Genomic DNA, 20,245 nt, shown 5'->3' with positions numbered 1-20,245 from the left:
TAATTTTTTTTTTTTTTTTTTTTTTTTTTTAAGACTCTTTGGCTGGATTCTGTTTAGAGGGAGGCAGTTTTTTTTGTGGTTTTATATGCTTTTTGTTCTCCCTTGGCAAGGCTTAGATACATGGAAAAAACAAATTTTCTAGGCTCTTAGTCTTTTATGTCATCTATTTCCTTTTTGATATTTCAAACATCGTGCTTTGCTAGCCATTACTTTTTAACAGAGCCAGTATATAATTCAATAAACAGTCACCTCTAACTATCTGCCATAACTACTTTTTATATTTCATTACATGAAAGTAGTTCATATAATAAAGTTATGTATTATTTTTCTGAAACAAAACTGATTTGCCTTGCATGTTTAGTGTCTAACATAAATACTTGTGTATTTCTGTAGGATTCATCGTTTTTGGATTCTCTTCAAATATAAAAAATATTTCTCATTTTTCTGTTTATTGCAGAAATAGACCATTTAATGCCATACTTAAAGGTATCAAAAGTCTCTTAAGTCTTTCTGTTCATTGGTTCTGAAAACCCTTCCCTTTTACCCAAGGGGATGGTGCACATTTGAAATCCCTGTTTTAGAGTTAAGGAGACTCCATTCCTCAATTCAAGAAGTTCTGGTTAAGGTCTGATACCATCCAGATAGTAAACTCCACGTAAACTCTTTAAGACTTCAGTCTGTTCTGTGGGTTTGATGTTTGCCTAGTGAATGCAAGTGGCATTGAGCCTGGCACAGAACGACTGGTGGCTGTGCTCGCTTCTTCAGCTGTGTTTTAAGTGGCATCCACACACTCTGCAAGTGTGACATTGTGATCAGAAGACTGAGCAAGAAAACAGGGAGTCTCATTTTCTGATTGCATTGTCAAGTACGTATCTCCAGCTTCTTGGAAGTAAGTCCTAACTGCTTGGTTACTGAGTCCTGCGAATGTAGGACAAGTGAAGTGAAAGTGAAGAGATGTTTCTTTCCCCTCAAATTCAACTTGGAATACAGACTCTAAAAGATACCGCCTGAGAAGATGTAAAATAGTCCCTCTTTATTTATGAGCTTTATTCAGTGATTATGTACTGTAAAATGCGTAAATAGTACATGGGACTGAATTTGTCTTTGTGTCTCTTTTGCTCGTTACTTGAGCTTTGGCAGTACAGCACAAGAGAATTTGTATGTTAAGTTGGGGAGAAAGATGATGAGAAGAGGAATTGCAAAATGAGTAAAAAGCTGGCTGAGGAGGAACTAAGAGATAATGTTGAAAGTAGATGTTATACTGAAGAGACATTGCTGGCAGAGATCCTCAGATAATTTTGTTTAACGTGTTTCTTCAATAGTGCTAGCTCAAATGTATTGAATTGAATGTATTTTTGCTAAAATGAGGTATACTCATGGTAGTCCAAGTGTTTTAGTTATGAAATTAGTAATGTCTGTCTACTGATGACAGAAAAACAGGAGACCACGTCAGTACCGCACTGGATAGCACACAGGAGGAACTGGGTGACCTTGAAGACAAAGCAATAGAATGTAATAGGTGAAATCAGAAATAATGTAATGCAAAGCAAGTCCTTCCTGGTCTGAGGGCCAAGGTGTTTACTCTAAGCCATTAGTTCATTAGCATGAAGAAAGTCAGGATTTGTCTATAGCGCTGCCTTGAATTTCCATTTCGTGACTTGTCCTCATGAAAATCAGCCTGTACCCTATCAGTGTTGTGGTCAAGAACAGAGTTTAAATTGGGACTGACTGATGAGCAAAGAAGGCTACAGAGAAAATCAGATATGGTATGCCTGTAATATCACAAGTGGAGAATATAAATCAATGCTGGAATGGCTTTCTGCAGCACTTTGTCTTTTTGAAGTTCACTTTGTCTTTGTGAAGTCCGAGGGCTGCAGAGCTCCACTTGTCCACTGGTCGGCCATGTAAGTGACTACAACACATTGTACAGTGAGCATGCGTGAGCTGTTCTGTAAGAACAGGTACAACTCTTCCATTCAAACAGAAGTTTTACAACAGTAGGAATTGAGCAGGATTTACAGGATTTGGCCTAGGAGTTGAACATTTTTGCCACCAAAGTTTTATGGATATTTTTCATGCTCTAAATTAAGCTTTGCATTATCTATTTTAGCTCCTTTTTTTTTTTTCTTTTCTTTTTCCCCCACTTTTTTTTTTCTCCCAGTCACAGCTTCTATTCACAGCAACACTGTGGCATTTGTCTTGTAACAAGAAGGATCTATAATCATGAAATAACCCAGATTTATGCTTGAAGCTGTGCCATATTTGTGAAAATAACTCGAGGGGAAAAAAAAAGAAAAAGGAGGAACAATATACAGCAGATGTGAAGGTTTTACCTTCCCATTTAAGTAGGTTTATACTGTCAGCGAGTGTGGGCTTAGCACAGCCTGACAAAGTTTTAACTTACCAGATGTTCCACGTGATCAAATAGATACTATACAGCTGTTTCCCATTCTTTTTACTGAGCTCAGATAAATATACAGTAAATGCTCTGAAATAAGTTTATTGTATTTTGGCCAGTATGTCGCCTGTTACTGTAGAGAGCTTCCTTTAATCCACGGGCGCTGAGAATGCGGGGGAAAACCAAAGGTGCTGTAGAAGTGCAGTGCAGATGGCTCATTTGCCATTGCTGTGAGGAGAAATTAGCAGCACTTTGATTCAAACTACACTGATGCTACTAATAAGGAAGGGATGAAATACACATTTTGAATAAGACCACTGGTCTCACAACATTCATGTGTGGCACAAATGAATTCTGTGGGCTGTGCTTGGTCTCTGTGCAAACTCAGACTCTTGCGTGCAGGGTTGGTCCCCCGGAGCTGACAGCTTCATGGATGCAGCGGAGTTTAGCAGCCAGGGGAGGACATGGCTGTGAGAGAGCTACTGTCCCACAGGTAGCTTGCACTAATCCCATCAAGGGCTTTAGCACGAATTGAAGACACCAAATAAGATTCTGGATTCAGTGCAATATAGAAAACAGGGCACCTCCAAAGCTTCTGGTGGGGCTGCCTGTATTCTTCATCCTGTCTGCTCATCCAGGGGCTGGCTGCCTGCCCGAGGTTGGCCATTTGATTTGTTTTTTAAAGACACACAGCATTTGGGGGTCAAACTAAGCAACTACTCTGAAGTGTTTCAGGACTTCAAGGCGCAGGTTACATTAACTGCCACACCTGTCAACTTGATTCAATGACAGAGCAGCTAAATAATAAAAAAGGAAGTTTAATTTCCCCTCACCTGCTTTTCTGCTCTTGTTTCTCGTTCCTCCCCCTTCAACTCCCCATGCTCTCCTTAGCCCTATAACCTTACTGCTGCCTTCTTTCCCTCCTTTGAGCCTCCTGCTTTTTTGGATCTTCTCTTACACCTGGAAAATTCCTCTTTTCTACCAGGGGCCTTCCTTGTTCCCCTTTAAATCCTTCTTTAAAGCCTTCATCTTCCAGCAGAGGAATTACTTTCATCTTTCGCTAATAATCTCTTCAACATTTCTTGACTTCTTTGCCCTGTTCTTTTCAGATTTATAGCCTAGTCTTGCAAACCTTTACACAGAAGTAAGTGTTTGGTTAAATTGAGAACATTCAGGTAAAAGTTTAGAGGATGGTAACACTTGTTTGTTGGGAAGCTTTTAGAAATGGGACTATTTCTCACTTTGTAAAACAAAATGTTCATTTATGGCTTTCTGTATATTCTTAAAATAAGCATTTTTGGCTTCAGAGTAGCTGTGGAACATATATGTCAGTAACTTCTGCTTTTCATTCCCTAATTGAAGGTGTGTAACATATTCTCACAGATTTTTTTTAAATTCACTGTTGACAGTATGACTTTATACCTGGAATAACAGGAGAAGTGCAAGCTGTGCCTTTTATTTTAGAGATCTTCATTGTTTTGTGTTTCAGGAATCCCAAGTATCTGGACTGCCGGAGTACATAAAGATTGTAGAGGTTGGGCCAAGGGATGGTTTACAAAATGAAAAGGTAATTTCTTTTTTTTTTTGCGTACCTTGACATGGATATCAGTTTCTTTTCATTGTGTAAAATACGTGTGTCATACTAATCATATTTCTTCCATTTTGTAAAATATAGTTATGTATATTAATAACTGTCTTGCATAGAATTAAAGCATGTTACTGTTTAGCCAAATGTTAAATTGCATCACCTCTTGCAATACTTGATTATGTAGCTTTTATTTTATTCCACCACCTTTTTTTCCTCTGGATTTTTTGTCAGCTAATCACATTCTGTTATAACAAAACACTAGCTATGCTTGTAATATGGAACATGTAGGTATATATATACAGTAGGAACAGTATGATAGATTTTGTCATAATTCCTGAGGAAATGAAATTATTGCCTAAAGGAGTATAGGGAGTATAGAAGTAGATTGAAAGGGACTATTTAAAACACTGTATATTTGTCAAAACCCAAACAATAATCCCTTTCATAAATGGGTGGTTAATCTCATTTATATTGTTACTTATGTAAAAGGTTTGGTAGAGTTAGTAGTACTCCAGAATATGAGAATAACTCTGCCTCAGTTGTGGAGCTTTTATTTTTTACCCCAATATTTCTCTGGTTGGACTATTCTCTGTTACAGTTTCCTTTATTGCTTCTTCTCCAGGCTGATGTGAGGACAGATCTATAATCAGTTATGTGGAAGTGTTTCCTCATTTTATTTTTGTGGTGGAAAAAATGGAGTAGAATCTTGTGTACCATCTAGTGCTTTCCCTGAATGTCAGTTTCCTCTCTCAGTAAATTGCATAGTACAAGTATAGTTCATTATTTTATAACTCATGTATGGATTATTGCTAGGAACATGTCACTTATAAAAACGTCTTGCTGAATGAAATGCTTTATGATAATATGTCTCCATGTTCACAGGTGATTGTCCCAACTGATACCAAAATAGAGTTAATCAACCGGCTTTCTAAAACAGGCCTTCCAGCAATAGAAGTGACCAGTTTTGTTTCATCCAAATGGGTGCCTCAGGTATGTAAAGTCATCACGATTTCTAATTTAAATTTACATGTCATTCCATGCAGTGGAGTTTTCCAAGAGTATAGCCTGTATACTTATCCACGAAAGTGGAACAGGGGTAATACACTGTGTCTGTAAAATCAGATATTGTTGTCTGAGGCTATTTATGCAGTTTTCACGTTTTATGGTTTTATCTAGATTACTGAAGTTGAACTAATTATTAAAATGTAGTCTCAATACATACACATATATATATATAAACTCTACACACCTTTATCTATCTTTATGTCTGTGTCTTTGTCCCACAGCGTATTCCAATGAAAAATAACAAGCTGAAAGTATTTTTATTGTTTTCAGCTGCATCCATTGAAGGGCTTGTTGGAACATGAAGGTTTTATAGCTTCAAATTATAATCTAGTGTTAGCCAGAGCCGTGTGTTGCATGCCCTGAGATGGGAGTCACCTGCAGTGAATGCAGACACAATCAGTGTCAACAGTTGAACAGAAGTTCTGCAGAAAAATGGTTAAATCCATAACTCAGTAGAGTGAAGGAACAGCAAGAACAGATTGCTCCAGAAGGGAAAGGAAACCCTGGTCCAAACACAATAACCAGAGGACCAGAGGCTGTAGCCTTGTTGACAAAGGGGTATTCCAGCAGTGCCCAAGAACAGACCAAGGTGGGTGAATGTAACCGGGGGTGGCACTTACTGAGGCAAGTCTATGGTGATTTGACAGTTCAAGATAGGAAGTCGTATCTATCTGAGACATAGCCAGAATCTAGTCAACAGATACATGGCCAAGCATGGGGTTGGTTGCTCCACAACTGTGCTGTTTCTCCAGCAGGGAGGAAGAGTAGAACCTCAACTTTTGACCGAAAAGGGAAATAGTTTTAACAGAGCTGTTTGGAGTATCCTCTGCTGAACCTTCTTCCAGCTTTTTCTTGCTTCCAGCTTTCTTCTTTCTTCCATAGCTGAAATCTTAGACATCATCGTCGCTCCCAAACATAAGAAATTTTCTAGAGGAAGAAAACATAATTACAGAACTTGTGCAAACTGGGGATTACTTCAGAAATGTTCCCTAGCACCAAAGCAAGGCAACTGACTCTGAGATTCCTATGTATACGCAGAAGCATTTGAGTATTTGTATATTTAGTAAGGACCACATGAATTATTTACAAAGTTATACATGTATATAATTGATGTGAGAAAATATGCTAATTTTTAACATTTTTATTTGCACATCTTCTGTTAAAATGTATAAAAAGTTTGTCCAATTGAAGCTGTTGAGAATATGTCCTGCGTTCCAGGCTTTCATCTGAGAAAAACATGGTATGGTCATACTTCTTGTTCTTGAGATAGCAGAACAAACTGGCTATAGAGCACACACGTATTTATTTCAGTGTTTCTGGGATCATCAGAGAGGAACGTAAAGAAAGGATAAGAGAAAGATAACTACAGAATATCTTGAGTGGCAGTGTACTTTCAGTTTGCGTTCGTTAAAGTGCCTATGCTAAGTGTCATCAAACTTTGCTGCTACAGCAACAGAGAATAACACAAAGATTTTAAACATGTGAGGGAAAAGTCTAAAAAAAAAAGAGATGGACTTCTTCATTTCCTGTCTAATTATTTTCTTCTCCTATCAGCCATTAAGAGTATCAAATTTAGTACTGATGTGACAGTTTCAGAAAAAATGAACAATCCCTTTTTATCTTAAATCCACATCTGAATGCTTTATTTTAATGACTTAAGTTGTGCTTAAAATGTTTCTTTATTTAAAAGATAAGATTGTGTTGCTTTGATAGGAAGTGCAGTCTTGACTTTGTCTTTTCTTTGCTCCTTTTTATTTTCGTGCGTCATGGGAACGAAATTCTTGGTTATGTTTAGATTACTCATTCACTTATTTCTTTTTTTGGTATTTTCGAGCTTTTTATAGTTTCCCATCCACTTCTTTTTTTTTTTTTTTTTTTTTTTTTTTTTTTTTGGCCCAGAGATTCTGTTGCTGAAAAAATGCTAAAAGAAGTTCCACGGTAGCAAGATGCCATGTAAACAGGATCCCACACCTATAACTTAAATGTCCCAAAATTATAAATCAGAAAGCTTATTTTTAAACACATTTGGAAAAGAAATGTTTTATTGCAATTTAAAATTTTCTAACATGCAACATGTGTTAAAATGGGATTTTACTTACAGGAAAAATAGTAATGGGACAAATGTACTACATAAAGTATTATTTGGACCTGGCAGTTTTATGCAGTTTGAAACTGTGTCATTTTGGTTTTCTAATATATTTTAAGTTGGGCTATAACTTTAAAGTGTAGAATTACTTCCAACATTTGCCATTTATTTAATCATTTAGTTTTAAACATTCTCCTTTGCCCTCAGAAATTTTATTAAATTGTGGAATGCAAAATTGTTCTTAAATAAGGCAAGACAATGTTTTCTGTAACTTCATCAGATATGTTAATTATAAAGACCTATACAGTTTACATACAAGCAATTACAGAAATTTACTTTGTGCTATTTTCTTGATTCCTGATGAGAAATAATTTGTATCAGTCTATAAGACATTCTGTACGTACCGTGTATCTACTTCTTTACAGGCGCACGTTGGCCTTACACTGGAGGAAACAGGCATGCATATTTCTGATGTATTTAATTCATCCATTTTCATAATAGGAAACCAGTTATGTGAGATTCTAGGTTACTGGTAGTATTGGCACTTAATTACCTAGAATATACTTAGAATTCAGGTACTGCAAACTCTCATTATTTCACGTCTTACTTTTCCAAATAACAAGTAGTGAAAGCTTCACAGTTCATGTATTTTTTCATATAGTACTCCTAAGCTGACTCTGCACAAGTGTGAAGGTAATCAGAAATCCAGTTAAATATTTAAAGTACTGTTTGTTTGGAAATTTATGTAAAAACTGATGTAAACAGCACTTGAAACGTATGTAGATTGAGTATTCTAAAACTCAAAATCTGAAAGATGCAAAGTAGGAATTACTTGTGTTGTTAACTCTGTTGTTTTCAAACGTGGGCAACATTAAAAAAATTAATTTTCTCCCACTTTTTCAAGAAATAAATTGTCTAAATAATATACAGTTTAAATAAGTCTTTGATTTTTCTTCTTGATTAATACATGGATCTATATGTAATCTCGAGTGAGAAAAAAGTAAGCGTATCCTGCAAGGTATGATTTCTCTTGTGAGGGGAGGCTAAGGAAAACAAATGCTTCAGTAGGCGTTCAGTAAAGTATTGTTCTTTGACTTTTGTTGTAATAATTTTTTTTTTTTTTTTTGGAAAGAAAGTCCCAAGTATATTAAAATGTTGCGCTATGCAGAAATTTGGATTTTGCTGTATTTTTTAAGAAAAGACTAAGCACTTGGTTCTTAGTCTTTTCAAATATGCTGGTTACAGCATTGAGTAAGTTCAATTGTTTTCAAGTTTGTGAAGTCTCATTTATCTCATATCTGATGTCTCATTTATCAAAGTGCTCCATTTTCAAGTTTTGGATGGTTTTATTCTGTTGATTTCACCTATGGAGTCCATCAAGGTAGGTTTAAAGTTGCAGTAACAATCAGAGATTAGCATCATAAAAAAATTTGTCAGTGTATAATGCATTCTTTTTTTTACATATACATGTAAAACAAAACACTACAGAATTTTTAATCCCAGTTCTGTATTCATGTGGAACTTAAAAGCTTGCAACTCAAATACTCAAAAGTTAAGAAATACAAGAAAAGACGTTTGTGCAACCTCAGTTGAATCCCTGTGCTGTTATTCTTTTCTGTGAACGGTATACCTGAACTAGACATTGTTTTTTTGCTTAGATATATAATATAAAAATTAGCTGCAAATTATTTCTGTATTTTAGATGGCAGATCACAAAGAAGTAATGAGAGGCATTGAGCGGCATCCTGGAGTCCAATATCCTGTTCTCACGCCTAATCTTAAAGGTTTTCATTCAGCTGTAAGTGCATTTGTAGAAGACATTCACAATTACCTCCTCCACGTTTTCATTTTTTTCCTTCCCTAATTTCTCACACCAGTGGAAATATCAATCAGTCCTTGCATATTTGTATAAATGATACTTGCATAAAAAGGAGAGCTTCTTTTCTTTCTTAAGCTTGTTGGCTCTGGAAAAGTTTCTGCAGAATTTTTTCTTATTAGAAAGTAGTGAGTGAATTAAATGAAAATGGTTTAGAGGAATGTGTTAGGTTCCTTAAATTTTTCATTTCATTTCAAAAGTTTTTAACTGTTCCAGTTCATACAGAGTAAATATTCATTATGTTAAGACTCAAAATGGTGTAGTTCAGTCTTCATAAAGCAATGCATATTGATAGTTGTCTTTACATTGTTGTTTTTTTTTTTCTGAAAATGTTTCATGCTTCCATGCTTTGCTTTGATAGAGGACAGTCATATTTAGAAGGCACACTGCTTTGCAGATGGACAGTTGTGGTGTAGTCTGTTGTTCAGTTTCTATACTGCACATGTAATCTCTGTTAAGTAGAACTCTATACATAAGTGAGTCAGTTACCAACAGTCAGCCAGCTTTGTCTGCAGTGGCAACTTGTGTAAATTAAATTAGAGCTCTGCATACCCTGCTTAGTGATATAGTGAAGGGAAAACAAAAACAATAGTTGCAGGTGATTCCTCTGTCCTTTCTTGATATTTTTTTATCCTTTTATTTGAAAGGGTTTTTGTTTCTGTAGTGGTTGCTGAAGTTAAGACATCCCACAGAAACAGCAAATAAAGGGAAAAGTGAGCTGGAGAGAGAAAGCTACTAGTATTTGTACCAGAAAGTGAGAATTAATTAATTAGCTTAAATGTTTTCTCAGTGTTCTGATTTGCCTCCTTAGTTAGTTAGTTGATTAATTGAGAACAATCTTGGGCTAATCACCCCTTCAGTGAAGCTTACACATTGACACTAGGCATTTTCTAGGCTGGTATTTGCTCTGAGGCCTTTTCTCAGCAGAATCCAAATGCCCTCTTTGTGTTCTCAGCTATGACACCAATACCAGTGGAGCTCTTGATGGTAGCAGTCAACTGTGTCAAGGAAATCTTATTGGTTACTGCTGCTTCTCTATGTACTTGTGGGTCACAGATGTTGTGAGAATGACTTCTTGGCACTGACAAGGAGCTGACTTTGTACGGAAGCTGAATGTTTCAGAGATGTTATGCGATCTTTACTTTTGCAAAAAATTAAATGAATTGTTATTTTCATTGAATGTTTATGTATTTTCCTGCATTTTAATACTTAAATTTTATCACTTTAAAATATATATGTATTTTTAATATATATTTATGTATTTATATTTTTACGTGTGCATGATTGCTAAGAAGAAGGAGATTTGTCATAGGGTAATGCACTCAATGTTTGATTTGACTGATTTGTATGAAATAGATAGGAAAAAAAAAAAGTAATTAAACTTATACTTCAGAAATAGAGAAGACTTATAATGTACTTTAAAGTTCCAGAAGGTCTTAAGAAATTAAGTACTTAATCTCATCTTGTAATGTAGCGTTATAATTCTGTTCTGTTGAAATGTATTTTTCAGATTGCAGCAGGGGCTACAGAGGTTTCAGTATTTGGTGCAGCATCTGAATCTTTTAGCAAAATGAATATTAATTGTTCTATTGAAGAGAGCATAGAAAAATTTGAAGAAGTTGCTAAGTCAGCAAGAAATATGAATATTCCAGTGCGTGGGTAAATATAAAGATTCTTAAATATTATAGAATTTTTGGAATACTGTTAGAAGTTTATTTTTTTTACAAATAAAAAAGCATACTACCATATTTTTATGTAATAAATTAATGAAATAATAGCCTTTACTGTGATATTATTTTCTTAAGTGAATATATTTAGTAATTTTGTTCTGTATCTTGCAACAATTAGTGGCAACTAGATTTATCTGGAAATTACAATGTGTATATACATATCCATTTTATTATGCAGTTTTTTTTTATCATCACAGATGACAGAAAAAAACGTCTTTTGTGTTGCTGAACCTTAAAAAATATCCTGAATGCTTTTATTTTATAGTAATATTCATACACTGTATAATCAAGGTATAAAAATAATGAAACAAATCCATTCCTAAAGAAAAAAATATTTTTCATGGAAGTTGTTGTGAAAACTTGGAGATCTGGAGCATATACAGTATCTACTGCATGAAACTCTGAAATCTTCCAGTATTTCTCTTTTTCTAGTATATTTTCTTTTAAAATTTCAGAATTCCTGAATGGTGTGGCCTTTTGACAATCTTCTCCGTTTCCATTTTCTGTTGCATTACATTGAGCTTTATATCTAAGATTGTTTGTGAACGCAAAAAACATTTGTATACATGTTTCAAGATGAAACTCAACACTGGGATTCATTGAGGAGTGCTAGTCATGCAAACTGCATCAGACTCAGGAAATACCTGGAGCTGAAAAGTAGATATCTCAGAGTCAGTTCTTGGAAACCTGCCTGGGAATAAATACTGAGATCTGTCTTTCCTTCAGAACAGTGAAGAGAGAATGCTACTGTGCACTTTTTGCACAGCGCAGTGTTTGCCTTGAGAAAAGCTTTTATAATATATCTCATACCTGCTTATGTCCTTTTTGCCTGGCCTGGTCTGGCCCAATTTGGATGGACAGTCACTTGGATAGAGAAATAAGAACCTAATTAAGAAACAATAAAATTGTAACGGAGTTTAAGTACTCCAACTAGCGGCTAATCTCTTGAGTCAAGCTTTGCCTTCCTGAGCAAACTCTTTTATAAGAAGTCTGTTTAACCAGTCTCTGCAGCCGCTGTTTGCTGTGTTTTTCTGAAACTGAACTCTGAGCTGAGAGCATAATGAGTGACTTAAGTTTTCCAGGAAGACTAAGCTCAGGGATTAGCGTGTGTCAAGCAATGTTTTCTCTTTCGTGTTCCTGTATTTCACTACCAAACATCAAACATATGGCCCAATAGAGCCAGCCAGCAATCAAGGGAGTCCTCAAAGCTTGTGGATTGCATTGCATATATTTTTGGATAGCTACGGGTGTCAACAATTGAAATTTCTGAAGATGTAAACTGCAGGTGATGAAGAAGCCCCCTGTGGTGGACTCTAGATTGATGTTGAAGCTTAAAGTGGTAACTTATATTCTCTGCACTAGTTTGCACATGCTTAAGAAGCTGGAACCCTGCTGCTTTTTTTGCACAGAGTACGCATTTAAGGCATTTGTGATATGCCAGCAGCAATTATTCTGGCTCTGATAAACTGACATGTGATGGAAATAGCCGTTCCCATGGTAGGATTCTACAACATTCCCATACATTTATTGTTAACTATCTGATCAATTATGTATGGCCACAAGGCAGAAAAGAATGAGAAAAAAACAAACAAAAAAACCCCCAAAAAACAAAAAACCCCACACAGTATTCCAAAATGAGATGATTTAACTCAGAGAAAATATAATCAGATTATGTATATATTGCATTAGCTTTGGACTTGTGGAGCTTTACACTGCATTTAATGACACAGAACAGAATGTGGAAAAGACAGTCAGGAAGTGAAATTTAAAAATATCTTTAGTAGAAATATTCACTGCAATCAAGGCGACTTTTTCCTGGAGATAAAACAGTCAACAAAGTTAGTTATCAGAGCTTGTGATTTATGACCTTGATATACTAATGCCAATTTAGCTGCTATTAAAAGAATTAGTGACAAGTGAAATAAATGTTATTTTCCCTAAAACATTTTAATAACCTTTGCAAGATTCTCTGAATGCTAGAAGAAGCAGAACTTTGTGGTTTATAAAAATTACAACAGGTAGAATGAATGTATCAGTAGTTTTTGTGGAAAGTAACATAAAGTAAAGCTGTATAATGTAAGGGCAAAGATTTGCATTCTGTGCATTGAGAATTAACTTTTTTGTTTTTAATTAATCTCTTAGAGAACAGCTACATCTGAAGAGCTGTGGCCAAATTCCACAGCCTTTACACATGCAAACGTCCAGGACTACGCATTTTGGTTTCTAATATAAATGTTGTAGGCAAAATATTTTGTTTGAATTACTTAGGTAATAAAAATATGCATGAATTGTGTTTCTATTAATTTCAATACAGTGATTGTTTCCTTTCTAAAGAACTATTGTTGTTTAAAGTGTTATTTATTTTCAGGAAATGGATAATTTAGTGTCTTGCCCTAAGTCCTTATTTGTGCAGTTGAAAAATACTTTCAAAATAATTTTAAGGGGTTCAAATTTTATTTCCCATTTTTACTGGCAATTTAGACTTTATGTATTGAGTGTAAATCATTGGCAATCCTTGAATCTTATGAAAAATGCACTCAAATAGTTGAAACTAAATGGTAAGCTTTTGCATGTCTTACTGTTGCTACAGCTGCACTAACATTGACTCGATCATCATCCAGAAAATTTATGTTGTCAGCTGTCACGTTTAAAATCTGTAGTGTAGTACACAGTTTTCTAAATGTTTACTAAATTAGTTCAAATGTTTATGAAGAATTGAAATCTTGCATATGGTCACAGAAGTTAGACAATTTATTAGCATCATAAAGGGGTTTTAATTTTTAGTTTTTGTACATGTATAAAAACTTTACAATAACATCTGGGACACATTCTGTGAAGACACTGTGCCAAATCAGTGTTATGAACTGTGTGGTCAGTTAATGACTACTATGCGTATTTTGCATGGGACATGGCACAAAATATATAGCTGGTTTTAGGATTGTATCTTTTAATGCATCATTCAGGTACTATTACAAGTATCACATCTTTTTCTGTGATTAAAAATGAACTCAAATAATCCAGGATTATTGAAAAATTGTGGCACGTGCTAGTTCCAAGTAGTCCATTGGACTGTGTTTTACTGAAATTGAAATTTTAGTGTAAGTGTAGGTATAGTAAGAAAGTTAAGAAAATTCTGGCTAAGCCACATTCTTTAAAGTTAATATAGTACATAATTTGAACAGAGAAAGTGCAGTTATTGCAGTAGAGAGCCTTTAAGAAATTAAGTAGTTTCTCATCCACGCTCTCCACCTCTTTTCACAAATAGCTCTTCAGTTCCTACTTTAGTTCTGTGACAGTGAAGCAGTATTTTTCATTTGAAACGTTTGGTTCTGTGTAGGATTGTGTTTGTCCTGAAGAAAATCAATGGTGAATATAGAGCTGAAATGTTCCTTTTTTTTTTTTTTTTTTTTTTTTTTTTTTTGTCTATCAAAAAACACCTTTCCATGACCTGTAATTAAAAGCTGTACGTATGTCACAGTCCTGAAAAAATTCCCTGTGAATAGCCCTTTTGGACTATTTGCATGTGCATGTGTAAATCTGAGTGTGTACGCGAATGTTTAGAGTCTCAGCGTTGGAAGAACAGATGGCAATGTTTGCTATAAAATAACTTCTAACTCTGGAAGCGTTTCCTTACAAAGCTGCTGCTTCATAAATTAAAGCACGTGTAATCACACATTAATTCTAAACTGATGTATATAATTCCTTTGTTTATAGTCTATAATTTTTAAGAATGAGCAGCAGTGTCCCGAAGTTCGCAATATGGAAACGATTATTGAATTGTATCAATATTTGGCAAACATCCATGTTTGTATGGAATTCAGTGCCAGTTGATACACTTGAAATTTAGGAATTTTTTTTTTCTGTGGCACACAAATGTCATACAAACAATTACACAGCAAAATTATTCAAATTGTTCAAACAATACATTTATTATGTTATAATAAAATTATCTTAATGTTAAGATTTAAAAGTGTATGCTTCCTTGTTGATCATAGGAAATAGTTATTATTGTACATCTATGTTAATATAAAAAGTAAGAAGATACAAAATAGTACAAAATCTAACAGAAAGAATCAAGTTTAATTTTCTTCATTCTGCTAAAGATATTTGGATTTATTCTGGGGGGGAAAAAAAAGGAGGGGGGGGAAGAACACATTGGTATTTTTTTGATATATTTTATGGCATGCAATTCCAGAGATGTTTATTTTTATAATGAAACATTTAGAGTATCTGAAACTTCTGATTTTCAAGACAATTTGATCTTAATAATTCAGTTCAATAATGCCATTTTTCCATTTTTGACCGTTTACCTTAGATACCTTAATACAGGACATTTGGCTGGCCTTACAACACTGTACCCAATGAGAAGTACTATGAGATGAAACTCCGACAATGCAGTTTTGCACAGATCAATGTGGTTTAAAGCTATGTATATTTTACCAATAAAGACAGGAACTTAGAATTCACATTTTTGGCTTTTTAGAGAACTTAGGGCTAGACTACATATGCTTTTTCTGAATTGCATTAAACCCTCATTGTTAGGCCAGATTGAGAATTCTTTGGCATAGCCACAATTATATTAATAAGAGGGTGATTTGTATTAGTATCACTGCTTTAGAAAGTTAGTAATAGTAGCTTAGCACGTTCATGTCGCTATAAGTGAGTCTATGTTTGAGACTGTGGGAACAACAAAATGTAGACAAGTATTTAGCAGACTTGGAAGCAGTGCATTTTAATGTGTAAATGGTAAACTAGTCTACGGGGTTGTACAGTATTAAGCCATCTGGTCACAGTCCCCTGGAGAAGTTTGAGAATCCAGAAACTGTTAGAAGTTGGGACTTGGTGCATTTCTCTCTACTGCGCAAAAGTTAAGAAAATAATGAAGGAACTGTTATAATAATTCCATCATGGTGGATGATTACACAATATTAGAAGAGAGATTTTCCTTAAGAACCATGTTATACCAATTTGTACTCATCTGTTTGGTGCCAGGAAGATAGGAAATATTACTGTAGGGCCGGAAGTGTATTTACTTGTTTCTCTTATTTCTCTTCTCTGAATTTAAGCAATCCCTCTTCATTGCAAGTGGTAGTGTAAAATTAGATATAATTGTTTGTATGAAATTATAAAATAGATAACCACGCAGTGCTTGGTAGTATGTTATTGATTATTGCTTGAATAATTAGTCATAGTTACTAACCCTGAAATGGCCCTTCAGTATAGAAATAGTATTCTGTTTTTAGAGAGGTTGAAAAATCATTCATAGAATTCAGTGGTGTTTTCTGGACTTTTTTTTTTTTAAGTACTTAAAAAAATCCTGAACTTATTTACACATTTTGAGGCTGTCTTGGAGATTTTGTTTCTAGAACAATCTCCTTTCCCCCCTCTCTTTGTATTACCCTCTCCTTACAGTAAAGATTGTGTGTTTCTAACAAATGGCTTCCTTTGCAAAGAGACAGAATATATCAACCTTAATATTATGAATTTACCAAATGATAGGCATATACATTTTAGCACGAACATCCAATAAAAATAAATACATCTGCAGTGAACATGGTAAATTATATGCGAACTTACACTATAATAATAAACAGGAAACAGCAGCATCTGAGTCTGCAACTGGCTTCTCAGGAGGCTCTGTGCTTCCAGCTGTGGTAGCAGCTGTGGATCTGGCTCTTGAACTCTTGCTGAAACAAGCTGACAAAGGTCTGATTACAACATGGAGTTGAGTTTCTGCTTGGATTCATTTTCATTTTAACACTTTGGTTATGAAAAGTTTGTTCATTTACCCTGTTTGTGGTTTTGTATCCTACATTTCACAGTCATTGGGCTGGTGTGGTGATTATCACTGCTACTAGTCACCTTGATCTCAGAGACTTTATACTGTCTATAGCATTTGTGGAGCACAGCAATTTAGTTTTGGCTTATTGGAAGAAATTGAAAACTCTCTTCCTCTTCCTTATCCCTCCCCATCCCCAGAGGCTGTTCAGCATTTTTGTCCAAAATATTACACAGTAAATTTGTTGGGTTTTGTGTTTTAAATTGTTATTATATGCATAGAAGGCAATTTAGGAGAAACTCAAACGATCCTCACCTGCAGTGAATTCTGAAAAAACATGCAAGAGACTGGGCAAACTCTGCCTGGGGATGCAAGTAGGGATCTTTTTATCACTTTTTTTACTAAAGGAAGTAATTGGTCTCATAAAACCTGAGTGAGAAAAACAGCATCTACCTGTGTGTTCCTAAGGCGGCTTTATAGGTAACTTCACGTATTGCAAGTTCTTCTTTCTGCTCCCAATTGCTTGAGTTCTTTTAGTGATAGCATGCTAAAGACACAGTTAAGCTACTAAAATGCCTGGCCCTCATTCAGCAAAGATTTAAGCACATACTTAGAATTAAACACTTCCATTGCAAAGTCTGGTTTGTGAACTCCCAGATATGTGCTTCTGCTCATATAGTGAGGAGTGTCTCTGGTGAATATCCTGAGACCAAGACAGTCTTTTTCATTACAAATTCCTCTTTTCTTTCAGTCTTGCCATCTTTTGTAGAAAACAGCTGTATTCTCTAACTTAAGTGAATCCCCAAATTAAATCCCAGTTGTCTCTATAACTTATTGCTCAAACTCTTCCCTCTTTTTCCCTCTGCTTCTTTTCTTCACACAATGTCTTGCTTTTTCTCATGTGGAAAAATAGATACACTGTGCTCTTCCTTCTGTCATTCCCCTTCCGTAATCTTTTCTCCTTCTCCACTGGCGAGCAGCAGGAGTTTCTTGTCTAGTTTCCATCTGTACCCCTTCTACTTGCCCCAGTGACCCCATGTTCTGTTCTCCCTCTTATTTCATCCCTCCCTTATTCTCTTTCTTAACCTCTCGTTGTCCTCTGGCTCTTTTCCACTGCAATATAAGTAAGCATTTGCCTCTTAAAAATTGCACCTTTGACCCTACTTGGTTCTTCATATCATATCTCATTGCCTATCTCTCCTTCATTTCTAAGCTCATTGAAGGCGCTGTTTATAATTACTGTCTGGAGACCCTCTTCTGTGATTCTCTCCTATAACTCCTACACTTTGGCTTCTGTTCCTTGCTTGCAACTGCAACAGCTCTCACCAAACTCCCTGATGACACGATCTCAGAAACAGTAGTCTATCTCCATTCTTCTTGCCTTGTCAGTAGTGTTTGCTGCACTGGACCAGGCTCTTCTTTAAATGTGTGTCCTTTGTTGCTTCCTGCAGCTCGATCTTGTTAATTTTCTTCTTTCTAAGCAATTCTTTACATGTTCTTCAAGGTTGTCTGCAATTTGAAAGGGTGTGGGTGGAGGTCTTAAGGCCCTTGCCTTGACTGGATTCTTTTTTTATGCCTTATGGATTATTTCAAATACCGCAAAGAAAATGTAGCTACCAAATGTATCTGTAGATAACAGGTTTTAATATAAAGTTACCTCCTCTTCCTCGAGCTTATTAATTTGTGTATGTGTTTTCTTTTCACGTGAGAGATTGTACTGCTGCTTGCTGTACCAGCCCTTGCAGGCATCTGTTCCAGCTTTTTCTATGGATGACTCAAATCATGTCTGTTTTCCAATGAGAACATAACAACTTGTCAAATGAAATTCATGTTTTATATTCTCTTCTAGAAATGCTTATCTTGATATATGCATTTCACTATCTTACAGTCTCAGGCATTTCATTCCTTTGTCATTGCTGCCTATTGAGTCTCATTTATGTTGATTCTGTCCTTTCTTCATAGAATCCCACTGCTTTTTTGGTAAGGACAGTACCAAGAAATTTCATGTAACCACCACGTTTTTAATTGCAAGTCATTAAATGAGTGTTTTTGACAAAATTCTACCAAATCCTTAGTGTTTATCCTTGACAAACTCTACTAAAAACAATTATTTCATTATCCGTAGAACTTTGCTCTCTATGGTAGGAATTCCTTTACCTGGCTAATTTTTCCCTAGTCCCTATTTTTTCCAGTCTAATATTGAATATCGGGTGCCCAGTTAGATTATATTTGCTGTATTTTCCTTGTTTAAAATTTCATTCTAGTTACAATGGTGGAAGCATGCAGAGAGTTCATAATCTCAAACAGATTTGTGCATTGTAGTAGGCAGATTTCTTAGGTCACCACATAATTTCATACCCCAGCAGGCCCAGCTGCATTATGTGAGCTCAGGCAAGTTTCTGCTTGTTGATGGGAACTACAGGGAGTAGTAGTTCCTTGTTCTGCAGGTACCTTTTGGCCTGTTTTTGCTTCTGTTTGCCATATGCCATTCAGGATGCCACTTGTGCCACATTATCACTACAAAATGCAGGTCTTAGTGATCTAAGGTGCTAAGGTGCTAGTAACATGTAAGTTATACATAATTAAAGTGAACGTGTAAATAAGTACTGTATGTTTTGTATTTACTTTGTACTAGTTTTGCCTCACTTCACAATGAGTGCCGTGGTTGATATTGCAAATTCATTTCATTAAAAGTCAGTGTGTTTGGTTTGGTTCTGACATTTGTCATGTTTGGTACCTTTTGAAAAACTCTTTGTATGCAGACAAGAAAGTTAGGGAAATTTTCTCCAGTTGTTTCTGAGTTACATGTTTCTGAAAAGCAGAGCAGTGCTTAACTGTTAAAAGTAGCTAATGTTTTATATAAAATTTGGAATGTTAAAATTTAAATGGTGACAACTAAATTGAAGGATATTTATTAAAGTGTGTGGATGAGGTTGAAAAACCTGGTTTTTATAGTAATGTAAAGATAATTGAAATCATGCCTACTGGGCATCTGGGTTAAAATTACAAGTAGGATGTAATGGACCCAACCACTTTTGTGGAAATGAACTTTCTTTTCCATTTCTTTATCAGGGCTAATCAATGGTTTTTTAGGTTCAGGATCTGCTTCATTCTCACTGCTAGTTCTAATGTGCCATATATAAATGAAGGATGGAATATATTCCATGCATTAAAATGCTGACATTTTTTCACAATTAGTTTTTGCCTGTTACTCATCCCGATTTCACATTCTATGAATCAGTTTCTCTGTCAACTGCAAAGAAAAAACATGTATTTTACCCTACAGATCTTGACTACATACAAACTGGCTTCTTTTCAATCTAGTTTCATTATACAGTGTATAATTTTGTGTTATATTCTTCTGTGCTGAGGGAAGGGAAATGACGGGATCGATGAAGGCTCTTGTTCTCCTATTAAGCAGTTGAGTAACCTCCCACTGGGGCTGGGGCTTTGCCTGTCTTTGAAGCTGTTGTAAATCCCTCTACAGCAGCACATGCTTAGATTTTGAATGGCTGTTTCTGGTTGGTTTAATCCTATTCTTAATCAATTTAAGATAAACAACTAGAAATGTAATTGAAATTTCATGGCTTTTAATTGTTATTGAGAAAAGGAAATTTAAACCCAATTCTACATTATCACGGCATTAAGACTGAACAATGAAGATTCATCTGTGGCTTTCAGTTTTTGTGCTTTGTGGAATAGACAGCTGCTGAGAGACACAGT

The 20,245-nt window shown here is 35.3% G+C and overlaps 1 protein-coding gene across 4 annotated transcripts in view; it reads left to right on the top strand.

Moving 5' to 3' along the window:
* HMGCLL1 (3-hydroxymethyl-3-methylglutaryl-CoA lyase like 1) overlaps positions 1–20,245 on the top strand; it is a 74,729-nt gene that overhangs the window by 17,612 nt on the left and 36,872 nt on the right. For 3 of the 4 annotated variants that reach the window (XM_048936547.1, XM_048936546.1, XM_048936549.1), the window contains exons 2-5: positions 3,888–3,965; positions 4,869–4,976; positions 8,840–8,935; positions 10,524–10,672. In XM_048936547.1, coding sequence (XP_048792504.1) covers positions 3,888–3,965; positions 4,869–4,976; positions 8,840–8,935; positions 10,524–10,672 — 431 coding nt within the window. The remainder of the gene's footprint in view (positions 1–3,887; positions 3,966–4,868; positions 4,977–8,839; positions 8,936–10,523; positions 10,673–20,245) is intronic. The other variant, XM_048936548.1, reaches the window with a different exon arrangement.

This window comes from Lagopus muta, chromosome 2, assembly GCF_023343835.1.
Source record: "Lagopus muta isolate bLagMut1 chromosome 2, bLagMut1 primary, whole genome shotgun sequence".
Classification (NCBI taxonomy): domain Eukaryota; kingdom Metazoa; phylum Chordata; class Aves; order Galliformes; family Phasianidae; genus Lagopus; species Lagopus muta.
Note: the sequence above shows the minus strand (reverse complement) of the source record. Positions and strands in the feature narration are given on the sequence as shown.